Genomic DNA, 14,399 nt, shown 5'->3' on the forward strand with positions numbered 1-14,399 from the left:
AATTAGGGTTGTAGACAAGACATCGTTTTGTAATGGCTAAAGTTAAACAGCAGAGGGCGCTGTTTTAGAGGAGAAGCATGCACTTATACCCCCATGGCCATGACTTAAATCCAGTGATGACGTTAAATTTATTGAGTTATTTTTAATCAGTTAAACTGCATTTTAATGCCAAAAAATGAGTTCAAGTCCACTCTGATATTTATTGATTCTCTGTTATAATTTAAATGTTTGAATTAACCAATGTCTGTGATTTAGCTTCAGAGTAGCCTACTGCTTGTATTACTAGCATGAATACTGAGATCTGTTTCACAAATTAACTGTAATATTTTTACAGTAAATTAATAGCTATGTTAATTCATTCAACAATCATATAAAACAGCAGATTTATACCAGAAAAATACATAGGCCTAATATATAAATAACAACAATGGTCTAAACCAAACATGAAGTCAGTCAGTAACTTAGACTTTTTAGCTACATTACAACTTCAGTAATAAAGTACATTTATTATTTCTTCCTGTCATAAATAATAATTATAAATATTTACTAATCTATACTGTTCTCTGTTTACCAGGTTATGGGATGAAACTTGTGTACTTCCATGAAGAGAACTTAGGCAGTGTTGCCTTGGAGAGGATGTTTGGGCAGCTCTCTGCACGAGCTGGATCCTGATTATTACACTTTCACTGTACTCCAAACAAAGCTGCCATCATTACCTGCCTAAAAGTAAACAATGAAACACTTTTGTTCAGTTTTTACTGAATAAGATTTATTCTGTGCAACAAGGAAGAAGGTTAATAAGAGATGATATCTAAAGGCTTTGAATTAATTAATCAATTCAATTTTGTCAAAGACTGCAAAAACGACACTTACAAAGTGCCACCACACAGGGGCGCTGCTTCACATAAAACAATGCAAAAAAAAAAAAACTGACTAACTTCCCTCCTGGCTGAATAAAAGTCTTACCTCTTAAAAAGAAAATCGCATTTTCTCATCATGCTGCGGGTCATTGTAGAATCTGCTTGTGGGATCCCTAAAAAGAAAATTGGAAATCCGGATCCAATAGTTACTGTTATTTTCAGAGGTAAGAAACATTTTACAACTGCTACTTTGACTTTTTTTATTGTTATTATGCTTTTTTTTTGTCAGATGAAGTGTACTGTTATTATGATCATTACTTTTATTTTTATTAAGCTATAAGTAAATCTTGCTCCTTGTGAAAACATACCTTAGCAGTTTGTGCCTTTTTTGAGGGGCTTGAGTTGAATGTTTCAGTTGTGATTCACAGAATGTGAAACATCCTTATAAGGTCAGTGTTCTTTAGTGTTCAGAGTGCTAAACGTTTTTGCAATAATAGTTTATCTTAGGATAAATGTATGTAAAACATCCCCAAAAAAATACAATCCGAAACAAACTACATACTAATCTGTTTCAAAAGTTTAATAAAGAAAAATCTGTTTTCAGGTGAGAAGAAGAAAACTAAAGCAGTGAACAATGAGTTAAATCCAGTTTGGAATGAAGTAAGTGAGGATTTTACAGAGTTGATAAGTTGAAATGATTTTATTTTAAACTCCTCTTTCTGTTGCAGATCCTTGAGTTTGATCTTAAAGGTGCTCCTTTAGACTCCTCATCGTTCATCAGTGTGGTTGTAAAGGATTATGAAACCATTGGAAAACACAGGTTTGTGTAAAAATACACACATTGTATTTTAACTATCAGCCAAAGTGATCAGTGTTGTTAAAAACATTGATTTGTTCTGCAGTATGTTGAAACTTTACAGAACTGTTTATTAAAAAAAACGCTTCACTGCGTGTTCAGACTTGCTGCAGTAGAAAAGGAGGCAAGTTGTGTTTTTACAGGAATGTTGCCTTAAATGGAATCAAACTTTCTCTTCTTCAGCTCCAAACCCCTTTATTTGTGTTATTATAACTTCTTTTTTTTTTCTGTGAAGTTAATTAATTGTTCTGCATTGTTTGTTGGGGACATTCCTGACTCCCCTGGTCTGTCTGAAGTTCAGGAGAGGACAGATCAAGTAATAACATTTCCTCTGAGTCACCCCAGCCGCTGAACGCTAACAGAGTAATTTATCCTGGGGATGGGGAGGCCTGGGGGCAGTGTCTCCCTCCTGCAAGCTCTTGAATGATTTTCCGGGATCATGGTCTGAAACTTCAGAGAAGTGAGACGGGAGCTTGTGCCGGCCTGTCATTGGCACGGCTACAGCTCAGCCTGGAATGACATTTAAACAAAAACTCAGACCAAACTTTGCAGCTAAGAGCATCCATGGCACACAGCATCAACTGTGACTTTGGTCACCGTGAGCACATTTGTAATTTCAGAAACCACCCAGAGTGTTGTAATAAATTGTGGTTATTAATCACGAAGGCAGGACTTCTGACAAAGTGACAATGTAGGTGTTGGTGTCTTTTTTTGCAGCAAAAATGGGAAGTAGAGCGTGTCGACCATCCCTAGTAACAAAAACAAATGCTTTCAAAAATATTGCATCCAGTTCCCTAATGTTTGATCTGTTCCTCTCTGAAGCATCCAGCCCAGCAGTTCCCTCTACTGATGTGTGCCAGTCTTTTTTCTTAAACAGGACTGTATCTGGTTGGTTTTCAGGTTAATTGGCTCTGCACAAATCTCACTGAAAGACCTGGTCAGTGGTCAAGTAAAGTCTCTCCCATTTAAGAACGTACCTTTGGCCAACGAGAAGCAACAGCCTATCGGGGTAAATACACTTAGTTTATACCATCATCCTATGCAACTTTTCATCTTTTTTGAATAAAAAGTATGTAAGTAATAATTGTGTGAGGGTTTTTTTATTCAAAAGAACCAGATTTTCTTTTTCAAAGTGTTCTTGAACCAAAAATCTTCAGGATTTCTGAAGTTCTTCCAAATTGTTTTGTTGATTGGCTGTATTTTTATTAATCATTTTTACAGTTTTTTTTATTTTATTTTATTTTTAGTTTAGTTTATTAGGCCATTTATTTTAGACAGAATCATTTGAGATTAAAATAAACTCCTAAACTCAAATGAAAAATTGGTGCTAAACTGGTTTAGCATTTAGTTTTCTGTCTGGGAAGACCAAAGTCCAGCCCTATGGTTTATGGTTTGTCTCTAGTTAGTGTTATCTGGTTTTAGTTCTTTTTATGTTTTTGTATTCCCGACTTTTAATAATTAAAATCTTTTTTTTTGTACCTGGCTTCCTGTTTTACTAGATGTTTTTCCTTTTATATAAATGTGCTTTCCACTTGTTTTAGTTTACTTCCTGTTCCTGTCTGACATATAGTTTCCAATCATTGTACTTTAAGTTTAATGTGTGTGTATAATTCTTCCTCTGGTCTTTGTCAGATCCTCGGCCCTGTAGTTTTAGTAGTTTCTTGTATTTTTTGCTTTTATTTGACTTCGGCTGTGCTTTGGATTTCATGGCTTGTCTACTTACTGTTTATCCCTGCATTTGGGACCCTCAGCCTCCATCCTTAGTCTGTCACAAAACAAAATTTCTTCTTATATTATGGATTGAGTCTATGAAAAATAACCCCCCCCCCCCCCCAAAAAAAAGACTTTAACAACACAACATGATTGTGTAGACCTTCACTTGTTCATTTGCTTCATTTTTGAAGCTGCATAATGTTTAAAATGATGGACAGATGGACAGAAGTTACTGTGATCTGTAGTAGGGAGAGTAGGGAGCAGGTGGAAGAGAGTCTGGAGAAGTGGAAACAAAATATGTGTGTGTGAATTAGAGAGGGAGTGAGGTTTAAAAGAAAGTTGTAAGGTGTAAGGGTATTAAAGATGGATTATCTGTGGTCAAACACTCAGAATAGTGGTTAAACTCCACAAACAACAGAAAATGGGAAAAAGGGAACTGGGCAGAAAATGTGTGAAAAGACAGCCCAGTAAAAAAAAAAAAAAATCAATCAAGTTTGTTTTACAGATTACAAGAAATTCTGGTTCGTTTGAAGCAATTTACAAAGATGTGCTTCAAAGAAACTGAGATTATAATCTGTGATATATTCTTTTTGCAGGCCACAATTAATTTGCTCGTTGGGTATGACTGTCCTGCCAACAGCAGTCCAAACCCAAATGATCAAGCTAATGTGGACTCATCCTTTGTGGAGGCTGGTAAGAAGACTTCTAATTAAAAAAATAGATAATAACAAAAACACTCATAACAAAACTAAATAGTTGTGGCTTTTAAGTTGTGAAAGTTAGAACCGTTCATGTGCACAACTAAACATCAGAAAACAATACAAAGCATATTCTGAATGTTCATGACCACATGGAATAATTGTGGGTTTTACCACAGAAGGCAAAGAGGAAGATTACGAGGGAGAGGAAGATGTGGACGGAGCGGGACAGGCTGGAAGTCCAGGAGCTCCTCCTTTACCCAACCAGCCTGGAAAACGGAGCAACAAGTCTCAGCGTTTCAGCAGAAAGAAGCCCAGAGCGCTGCCCAACAAGCCTCAGGACTTCCAGGTTTCCTGATTACTCTTCCTGTGTGAACCAAAAACAGCCTTTTAGTGGGGAATTCGGTTTGTTTCCATGTGAAACAGCGAACGTCATCTGTTCAAACATCCACTCAGACTGCAAATCAGTAGATTCTTCTGACGTGCTGGAGAATTATAAATACTATTCTTCATGCATCAGGCTAGATTTAGTAACAACAGAGCAAAACCTTAGTGCCACAACACAACACACCTACATCAGCACCAAATACTCTCAACCCCAATGCAAGAAGAAGAAACAGCCAGTCACACTGTCAAAGTTTTTCTTTCTTCTTGTTGCTCCTTCTGTTCAGATCCGTGTTCGTGTTATCGAGTGTCGTCAGCTTCCCGGCAACAACATCAAGCCTGTGGTGAAAGTGAGCACATGCGGACAAACTCACAGGACTAGAATCAGAAGAGGACACAACCCATTCTTTGACGAGGTGACTTTGTTTGACCGTCTTACATCACCATCGTTGGACCTTTCGCTTCTTAACACCTCTTATAAACATGTTTTTCTTGACTTTTCCCAAGGACAGAATAGCTTTGAATTACTTCTGACCTCTTAATGTCTCACCCATATATTGACTCGGTTAACTGTTAACTGTGAGTCACTTTGACCCAAGGGCAGCAGGAGGGTGAAAAAAAAGAATTTGTTCCTTTTTTTAGTATTTATTTTGTGCTTCAGATGTTTTTCTACAACGTCACCATGCTGCCTTCAGAGCTTTTGGATGAGAGCATCAGTCTTCGAGTGAGCATGAATCCACTGCAAAATAAAATACATTTCTGTTTTACTCCCATTTAATGGTGTTTTCTCCTCTTTTTTCCCCTCAGGTCTATGACGCCTTCTCCCTCAGAGCAGACAGTCTGATGGGAGAATTCAAGGTATTTTTTTTTTGAAACGGCTCTTAATTTTACAGATTTTGAGTGAAAATTAGACGTGGTTGTAGCTGAAAGAGTCCTTCATGATACATATTGTACTTTGACTGACTCCATCATTTTTCAACTTAAAGGGCCAATATTATGTGTCTGTCAGGCCTATATTTAAATACTATACTATAATAAAGTATCTATGTCACCGTTAGCTGTTATTAAAATGCTGTTTTTATGTTTAAATAGAAAATAAACTTATCTTCTCATCACTTCCTCTTCTAAACGCCTTGAAATTGGTCTCTGTCTCTTTAAGAACCTCCTTCCGCTTCCGTTTTGCCCATTTCGGTGCAGGGGGCGCTCGTGGGGGATTGGGGGGATCGGGGCTGCCATGATGCAGTTTACTTGGCATCTGAAAATACATTTCCTCAAAGGTATTTCTAATCTGAAAAGACCTAATGTTGAGAGCTCAGCAGACAGTTAGGTTTCACTTTCACTTTCACCGGAGAGCCTGCAGGAGTCATGGGCGGGGTGTGTTCCTCTGCCATGAGGAAGTTGGCTTAAAGACACGTCCCAGACGTTTCTGGTCCCCACCTGTCGTTTTGCTCCTCAGCATGGCTGCCTAAAAACGCTGCAGGATTTCTCAAACATGCATGAATGAGTAAAAGCAAGGCTTTGGGCATGTTTTTGTATGAGAGTATAGCATTATAACATGATATAAAACTCTAAAACGTTGATTTTACATGACATTGCCCCTTTAAGATAATCTAAAACTCTGTCATGGAAGGTGACAATAGATAAGCATTCCTTTAAGAATAAATTGCCTTTAATCAATAATATTTTCCTTTTTATTCCTAGTTGGATGTCGGCTACATCTATGATGAACCTGGTCAGTTTTACCACGGGAAAGGCCTTTTTTGAAAACCATAATTCTTTTTACACAGTCTCTGTATAAATATTGTTTTAAACATAAATCTCATGTCACTCTTAGGTCATGCCATAATGAGAAAATGGCTCTTGCTGAGTGATCTGGATGACTCCTGCTCAGGGACGAGAGGTTACCTGAAAGTCAGCATTTTCATCGTGGGCACCGGAGATGAGCCACCGGTACAGATGCTTCCTTTACATCATCATCACAAACATTACTGCACTGTCAAAATGGAGTCAAATCTTTCCTTTTTCGCCTCAGACCGAGAAGAGGGAGCTGAACGAGGAGCAGGACGACATAGAGGGTAATCTTTTGGTGCCGGCAGGCGTCACGATGCGATGGGCTACTCTGAACCTTAAAGTCTACCGTGCAGAAGACATGCCGCAAAGTAAAACGACTCAAACATTCACAGACGCCACATCCTTTCAAGAAACTTTTAGTTAAAGGTTTTGTGTTTGCAGTGGACGATGCTTTTGTTCAGACCATGAAGCAAGTCTTCGGAGGGGATGGGGACAAGAAAAACCTGGTTGATCCATATTTGGAAGTCAGCTTCGCTGGAAAGAAGGTACTTCAGGTCCGATTAAATTTAGAAGCCGAGTCGTTTGAAATTCTAACTTTGTCTTCATTTTCTTTGAGCTCTGCACCAAAATAATGGAGAAAAATGCAAATCCAGAATGGAACCAAGTTATCAACCTTCAGTTCAAAGTAGGTTTTAAAAGAAAAACTGTTCCTAACGTTGGACTTAAAAACACTTTTATAACCATGAGCTCTGTCTTTGCAGTTCCCATCTATGTGTGAGCGCATCAAGCTGACCATGTATGACTGGTAAGAGTTAAAATCCAAATATATACCTTAATGATACCTCAATCAATATGTAACATTTGTGTTTCCTTTAAAAGGGATCGTCTGAGTAAGGATGATGCTGTAGGAACAGAGTTTCTGAATCTAAACAAAATGTCTTACTATGGAGGAGAAATGGAAGGTAATCCTGCCAATTTGCATTTGTTTTCATAAAAATGTTTTACACTTGAAATTTTGAAATGATTTTTCATTAATGCTGCTTTCATGATTTGTTTGAAACAGAAACACAAACAGAAAGCAACAACAAAGTCTCTGAAAGTATGTATGAAATGAGCATCTTTTTATGATTCTGTTTTTACAAAATAACTTTTTTTTAGTACGTAAAAAATTGATTTATTAGGACTTATTGCAGTATGTCAGAACTAAACCCTTTCTGACTGGAGACATTAATAGAAAATGGATTAAGCTTGTGGAAATCTGTTTTTAAACTGTGTTGCAGTGAGCCTCACAGTACCAGAAGGGGGGTTTCTTCCTGCGTTTGGACCTTGTTATGTCAACTTTTATGGAAGCCCGAGGGAGTTCACCGGCCTGCCTGATCCATATGAGGAACTCAACTTTAGAAATGTACGATTATTTTAGTTTAATAAAGACACATTAGCATTTGCACATACTATTTAACATTATGGATGTGTAGAAATGAGATTCTAATATTTTGATCTGTCCCAGGGGGAAGGAGTGGCATACAGGGGGAGGGTCCTGGTTGAACTTTCCACTCAGTTGGATGGAAAGGTTGAGAAGAACGTGGACGACATCTCAAATGATGACATCCTTGTGGCCCAGGTAAAAACATTTTTGTCATGATGTAATTTATGTTTCAACATTCTAAATACTGTTCTCCATTTTATTTTGTGTATGTTTTACTGTTTCTGCATACTTTGTGCTATTTTAGCTGTTCATTGATAAAAGTTTTGGGTTGTTTTTTGTATCATTTACACTTTTCAAATGCTTAAATTTAATTACAAATGTTTTTCTATAGAATATGATTTAATATTATTCTATTTAGAATATGCTTTGGCAGACTTGCTCTGTTTTTGTTTTTTTATTGACACTTTTAGTTTTTAGCTAGTCTCTAGCTACTTTTAGCTTCTAGTTACTTCTAGTTTTTAACTAGCCTTTTGCTACTTTTAATTTGAAGCCCTTTGCTTCAATTTGTTATTGAGCTGTTTGCTACATTTAGCATTTAGCCAGACTTTTGTTGCTTTTGGTTTCTATCCAGCTTGTACTGCATAGTCACTTAAAAGTCATTTAGTTTCCTTTACCTTTACAGCAGATTCTTCTTATTAAATATTTGTTTATTTTAAATATCAATAATGAGAACAGAAAAAAGAACAACACTATTGCTGCATACTCCTCTAACTCATGCAGTCAGGTTTGTGCAATAAAAAACAGGTAGGAGACAAAAGCTCACAACCTCAAAAAAGAAACTTAAATATTACAAAAAACAAAGGCGGACAGGGCAACAAAAAATGTATTTACAGGAACTAACTCTAGGACAAAAATGAAAACATCTAGGCTCAAACCAAACAGAAAACAGCACAATGAACCCGCAGGGAAGCAACGACAAGACAGAATGTAAACGAGGGGATGATAAGGGTCAGGTGTTTATGGGAGGAGCTAGGGAAGAACAGAGGGCATGTGTATTAAAGAGAACACAAAGATAACACTAAAACTGAACAAATCACAGGGGGAGATGAACACAGATCCTCACACACAAACACATCCTTTCTAATTACTTTCAGAAATACCAGCGGAGGAGGAAGTACTCTCTGTGCGCTGTTTTCCACAGTGCCTGCATGCTCCAAGAGCTGGGTGAGCCAGTCCAGTTTGAGGTCAGCATTGGGAACTATGGTAACAAGCTGGACACCACCTGCAAACCCCTGGCATCCACAACCCAGTACAGCTTTGCCATGTTTGATGGTACTGACTAAGAAAATCTGCTGTCTAAGTGTGTTTAAATGTGTAAACACATCGGCACACACCACAGTATGTTTAAAGTATTTGGGTAACTCCGCAGGTAATCACTATTATTACCTGCCCTGGGCCGACACTAAGCCTGTGGTGATCCTTACTTCATACTGGGAGGACATCAGCCACCGTCTGGACTCGGTTAATGTCCTCCTTTTCATTGCCGACCGACTGGTGAGACTATAGGTCACCATGCCTCAATGTTTGTCCAACTATTTTGCATCGACACAGGTTGGGTTCATTAATCTGAGTTTTAATGGCTCGTTTCAGGAGTCCCACCTTACCAGTCTGAAAACAGCCCTGTTGGCCAAAGTGTCTGAGGCACGTTTGAGAGAGATTTGGCTCAAACTCATCGACCACTTGATCGAGGACTTGGACAGGTGAGTCCCAGCTCAGCTGGTCAAATCCTGCATTTAACGTATTTGTTCCGCGAGGCTCTAACGCAGCAAGTTTGTTGTTTTATTTTTGGTAGTTTGCAGCTTCCGGCTCTAGACGGTCAGCCTACCATTACAGCACTTGATCTCCAAATCAAGACTCTGCGCGACGCTGCAGTGGGCAGTATGAGGCAGATGGCCAGCTGTGTGAGAGAAGAGGCCACAGATGTCAAGTCCACTGTTGTGGACATTGAAGAGTGGCTGGAAAGAATCAGGCAGCTGGCTGAGGAGGTCTGTGATGCGCCATATAAACACAGAAATACGTCACTCAAAAAGATACCACTGCAACCTTATTTAAAGCGTTACATCTTCCTCAGCCTCAGAACAGCATGCCAGATGTGATCATCTGGATGTTGAGAGGGGAGAAGCGGGTGGCGTACGCCCGAGTCCCGGCCCACCAGATCCTGTACTCTAAATTTAATGAGCAGGCCTGTGGCAAGCACTGTGGAAAGACTCAGACCATCTTCATGCAGGTATATTCTTAATAACACCTTCATTATGCTTTATTACAGTGATTCTTAACCTATGGGCCGCGATCCAATTGTGGGCCGCGAGCGCCACCTTGAGGGCCTCAAAAGAACAACAGTTTTTAACTTTGGGCCGCAGAGGGCCGCGGGACCGCACTGATTTTGAATAAGATGCAATACACTTTCTCACCACTAGCAGCAGTAGTGCGCCACTCAGTTGTTTAACAACTTTTTTAATAAGTAGAAGAAGAACCTTAGATGGAAAACATCTATTTTAAATGAAAAGCAGAAGTAAAAATGAAGTTAACCCATCAAAAAAAGCCAAAGTTTGTCACTAATATGAAGTGCAGCTTCTGGTTCTACCATGCAATATTTTAAAAGTTCAAAACATTATCAAACACATTTGCAGATACAGCTATTTGCACTTTATCAAATAAATTTTTCCATTTTATTTTTAAACATTTTGAATGTATTTTAAAGAAACTTTAAACTTGTCAAAATCTGTTGTTACTGTTATTCTAGTCATTAATATGAAGCAGCTTCTGGTTCTACCATGTAAAAGTTTAAAAAGGCTGTGTTTTCATTTGCACTTTATCAAATTTATTTTTACGTTTTTTTTATTTAAAACATTTACATTAAACATTTTGAATGCATTTATTTTATGACCACAATTTTATTTATTGACTTGACTNTTGACTATTTTTGTTATTGTTTATATAAAAAAATAATTATTTTTTGTGTTTTACATTTAAACTGTAAGTGTATTTAATTTAGTCATAATGTAAATACAATACAAATTAAACCAAGATTTAAAATAACTATCATTTTGATCCGTGTAATGTCTGACTGGGCCTAGTGCCTCTTTATGCTCAACAAATTGGGCCCCAAGGTCAAAAAGGTTAAGAACCCCTGATTTTTTATATGCTCGGTTGTTAATTTAATTTTGCTTTCCCAGTACCCCATGGATAAAAACAAAGGCGTGAAGATTCCCGTTCAGCTCCGGGTCAACATGTGGCTCGGTCTCTCTGCTCATGAGAAGAAGTTTAACGCCTTCTCAGAGGGAAACTTCAGCGTCTACGCTGAAATGGTAACAGATTTGTTTTTTTGAAAAGAATGGTGTTCACATTTTTTGAAATTTCAAAGTGATGTCCGTCTGCAGTACGAGAACCAGGCTCAGGTGTTTGGGAAGTGGGGAACCACTGGCCTCGTCGGTCGTCACAAGTTCTCAGACGTGACCGGAAAGGTGAAACTCAAACAGGAACGCTTTCTGCCTCCGCGAGGCTGGGATTGGGATGGAGACTGGTTTGTTGACCCTGAGCGAGGGTGAGTTTCAGAAACAAGCTTTCATCAAGCACAAGCACACACTCTCACACAATCCTTTGAGATTCTTGGCTTGAACAGTCCCCCGCAAGTGCAAACATCCTGTTTTCACCCGGCATCTGAACACTTTCAGGAATTTTGTTCATTTTCCAGCGTATAAGGAGATATAAAACCCAACAAGCTGTGTTTGTTGAATGAGTTGATTAGATTAGGTGCAGGCAGAACTTTTTCTGAAACCCACAATAACAAAATGTCATATTTAATTAAAAGTGAAATTCAATAGAATTGACTAATATTGCTTTCCTGTTTCTGTTTTTTCCCCCACAAGAATTAATTTTAGATTAAAAGTGAATTATCAGCGTACTTTTAGTTAATAAAGACAAAGATTACACACTGTACCTGTAGCCACCACAATTCATTCCTTTTTACATTTATTCAAGGAGCCAGGATTGTTTTGTAATCTTTTAAAAAGGGACTGTTGTCAAGTTTTTTCAAGCTTTCTGATAATTTATTTTAACTTTTGCTCCTTTTTTGACAGTWTTTTGTTCAGTGTGTTTTAAAAAAATGAAGTTAGCTCAGTTTATGAAGATGGCTAATGGTACCAGTCGCAGCGTGAAACCACATCAAGGTCGCAGTTCTGGGATATAAATAGGATTTGGAATTTGAGCATCAGTGAGTGTTTTGGTTTAATGAAATCATCTTCCCTCCCTCTGACCCTCTGAAGTGCTTTCATTCTCCCACAAGCTGATGTAAATATTCTCTGTAACGTGTCCGTCTGAGCGGCTCTGTTGGTTTGTTTATAGCTTGTGTCATGGAGCCTGTCATTAACCTGTGCTCTGTGCTGGTGTTTCCTGCAGCCTGTTGACAGAAGCAGACGCAGGGCACACGGAGTTTGTAGATGAGGTCTTTCAGAATGAAACCCGCTTTCCTGGTGGAGACTGGAAGCCTGCTGCAGAACCTTACACAGACGTGGTACGGGTTACAGTTGCCCCTCGAGCACATTCACATTTACCCTTTATTGCTAAGTTCACATGGATTGTTTTGTGTGACTGGACCTTTGGCAATGAGACCATTTTAGGGAGAAAAAAAAAGGTGCGGTCAAAGGGAAATAAGCAAACAAGGACATTGAGACATAAGATCTTTATCGAGAAAGTCCTTACCTGATGATTAATTCTGGAGTTTGTGAAAGCTCTAATCATGGGTGCCTCTTCAAAGCTGATTGGTTCATGGGTTTAAATCTGTAAGAATCATGTCTGCAGTATATACATACACCACATTTTGTAATTAATTGTGTCACAACCTCATCTCCAGTGTTGTATAAAGTACTACTTGAGTAAAAGTACAAGTATCTTACCAAAAAATTACTTTGGTAAAAGTGAAAGTCTCCTTTAGGAATATTACTTGAGTAAAAGTCTTAAAGTATCTGATACTTTTGTACTTAAGTATTAAAAGTAAAAGTATTGATTTAAAATGAGCAGTTAGATTTTCCGTAATGACGTATTAAGAAGTGAACTCCCCCCCCAAAAAAGGCAGAAATGACTATATTGTATTAAAAATATTTAATTTATGTTAAATTTAGGATGCACTGGTCCAGCTGTTTCCGTTTATATACATAGTATACTTCTCATTCAACCACAATTATATTCCCTCTATCTAGAAGCAACAATTTATATGAATAATATTTATTTTTTACAATAATAAGCTGGAATGAAAACAAGAAAAAAATGAAATAAAAGTAACGACTTTCTACTTGTTGCCTTTTTTAAAAAATGTAAGGAGTAGAAAGTACAGATAATGTGTGAAAATGTGAGAAGTAGAAGTAAAAATATGCTGAAAAAGAATTGCTCAAGATACCCCCCAAAATTAAGTACAGTAACAAAGTATTTGTACTTAGTTACTTTACAACTCTGTTCATCTCAGGCTTTATACTCTGCTGAACTTGTGACCTGCTAAAGTTTCAATAAAGTGCTACAAAAGACATTTGTTATTTGTCAGCACAAACACAGACTTAGCAATTAAAACAAACAAAACACAATCATATTTACTAGTAAAATGAATACTTTAGAAAATATTCAAAATAACTATTATGACCAATAAAGCAGGTTAGGTTTTGTACTTAAAAAACCCCCAAACTTTCCAAAAGTACTTTTTTAAATTTATCGAGTCTGTCATATTGCACAGACAAATGTCAAACTGTGTGTTTTTGTACAGAATGGAGAAAAGTCTCAGAGCCCAGGAGATTTTGATTGTCCACCTGGTTGGACCTGGGAGGATGAGTGGAGCTTTGACAGTGACAGAGCTGTGGATGAGAGAGGTAAACAAAGAAAAGAGTCTTGATAATCTTATTTTCTTTTTACTTTTGTGCTTGGAATATTAACTCCATGCACATGTCTATCATTACCAGGTTGGGAATATGGAGTAACCGTACCCCCCGATGATAAACCCAAATCCTGGGTGGCAGCAGAGAAAATGTACCACAACCACCGCAGGAAGAGACTCCAAAGAAAAAGAAGGAAGGTTTCTGAAATCACAGCTCCTGCTGAGGTGAGAAAGATGCAGATGAAAAAAAAAAAGAAGAAGCAGGTTTGAAACATATTTATTTTTCTCATTCTGTTGTAGAGAAGAGATCCAGGTGAAGGCTGGGAATACTCCTCTCTGATTGGCTGGAAGTTTCATCGAAAGGAGCGCTCCTCCGACACGTTCCGACGCCGCCGCTGGAGGAGAAAGATGGTCCCGTCAGACTGCATCGGCGCCTCTGCCATCTTCAGACTGGAAGGAGCATTAGTGAGTCTTGCTTAACTGCTTCAAGTGTGACAAATAAACAGGCTGTCGTGGCAACGGGAGTCACTTCATGCTCTCTGAGTCACATCCTCTGATTATTTTTGGGCATTCTGTTCCTGTAAGATGTTGACACAGTCATTAAAAAAAGTTTGTTGCAGGTCATTCATTTATGCAAATTTTGATAAAAATGTTTCTTAAAGGGATCCGTGATTAGTTGTAACATTAGACTTTATTTAATAAACATATATTTTAACTGTAAAATAAAGACTAAAAATACTGTAGGCTGTTT

The 14,399-nt window shown here is 37.9% G+C and overlaps 1 protein-coding gene across 1 annotated transcript in view; it reads left to right on the forward strand.

Annotated features, from left to right (window-relative positions):
- Positions 1-929: 929 nt before the first annotated feature.
- Positions 930-14,399, forward strand: part of LOC106532575 (myoferlin) — a gene marked incomplete at its 3' end in the record, with an annotated part of 15,748 nt that continues 2,278 nt past the window's right edge. Inside the window, 30 exon segments of the mRNA XM_014028706.1 lie at positions 930-1,084; positions 1,465-1,520; positions 1,589-1,680; positions 2,617-2,725; positions 4,026-4,122; positions 4,307-4,476; positions 4,799-4,927; positions 5,173-5,235; positions 5,319-5,369; positions 6,213-6,243; positions 6,346-6,461; positions 6,544-6,670; positions 6,744-6,847; positions 6,919-6,987; positions 7,064-7,107; positions 7,182-7,264; positions 7,366-7,401; positions 7,583-7,707; positions 7,810-7,923; positions 8,883-9,060; positions 9,158-9,282; positions 9,379-9,488; positions 9,581-9,773; positions 9,860-10,015; positions 10,965-11,096; positions 11,169-11,332; positions 12,187-12,301; positions 13,541-13,643; positions 13,734-13,873; positions 13,949-14,113. Coding sequence (XP_013884160.1) covers positions 997-1,084; positions 1,465-1,520; positions 1,589-1,680; positions 2,617-2,725; positions 4,026-4,122; positions 4,307-4,476; positions 4,799-4,927; positions 5,173-5,235; positions 5,319-5,369; positions 6,213-6,243; positions 6,346-6,461; positions 6,544-6,670; positions 6,744-6,847; positions 6,919-6,987; positions 7,064-7,107; positions 7,182-7,264; positions 7,366-7,401; positions 7,583-7,707; positions 7,810-7,923; positions 8,883-9,060; positions 9,158-9,282; positions 9,379-9,488; positions 9,581-9,773; positions 9,860-10,015; positions 10,965-11,096; positions 11,169-11,332; positions 12,187-12,301; positions 13,541-13,643; positions 13,734-13,873; positions 13,949-14,113 — 3,285 coding nt within the window.

The sequence above is a fragment of the Austrofundulus limnaeus genome, unplaced genomic scaffold (assembly GCF_001266775.1).
Source record: "Austrofundulus limnaeus strain Quisiro unplaced genomic scaffold, Austrofundulus_limnaeus-1.0 Scaffold0, whole genome shotgun sequence".
In the NCBI taxonomy this organism is placed as follows: Eukaryota; Metazoa; Chordata; class Actinopteri; order Cyprinodontiformes; family Rivulidae; genus Austrofundulus; species Austrofundulus limnaeus.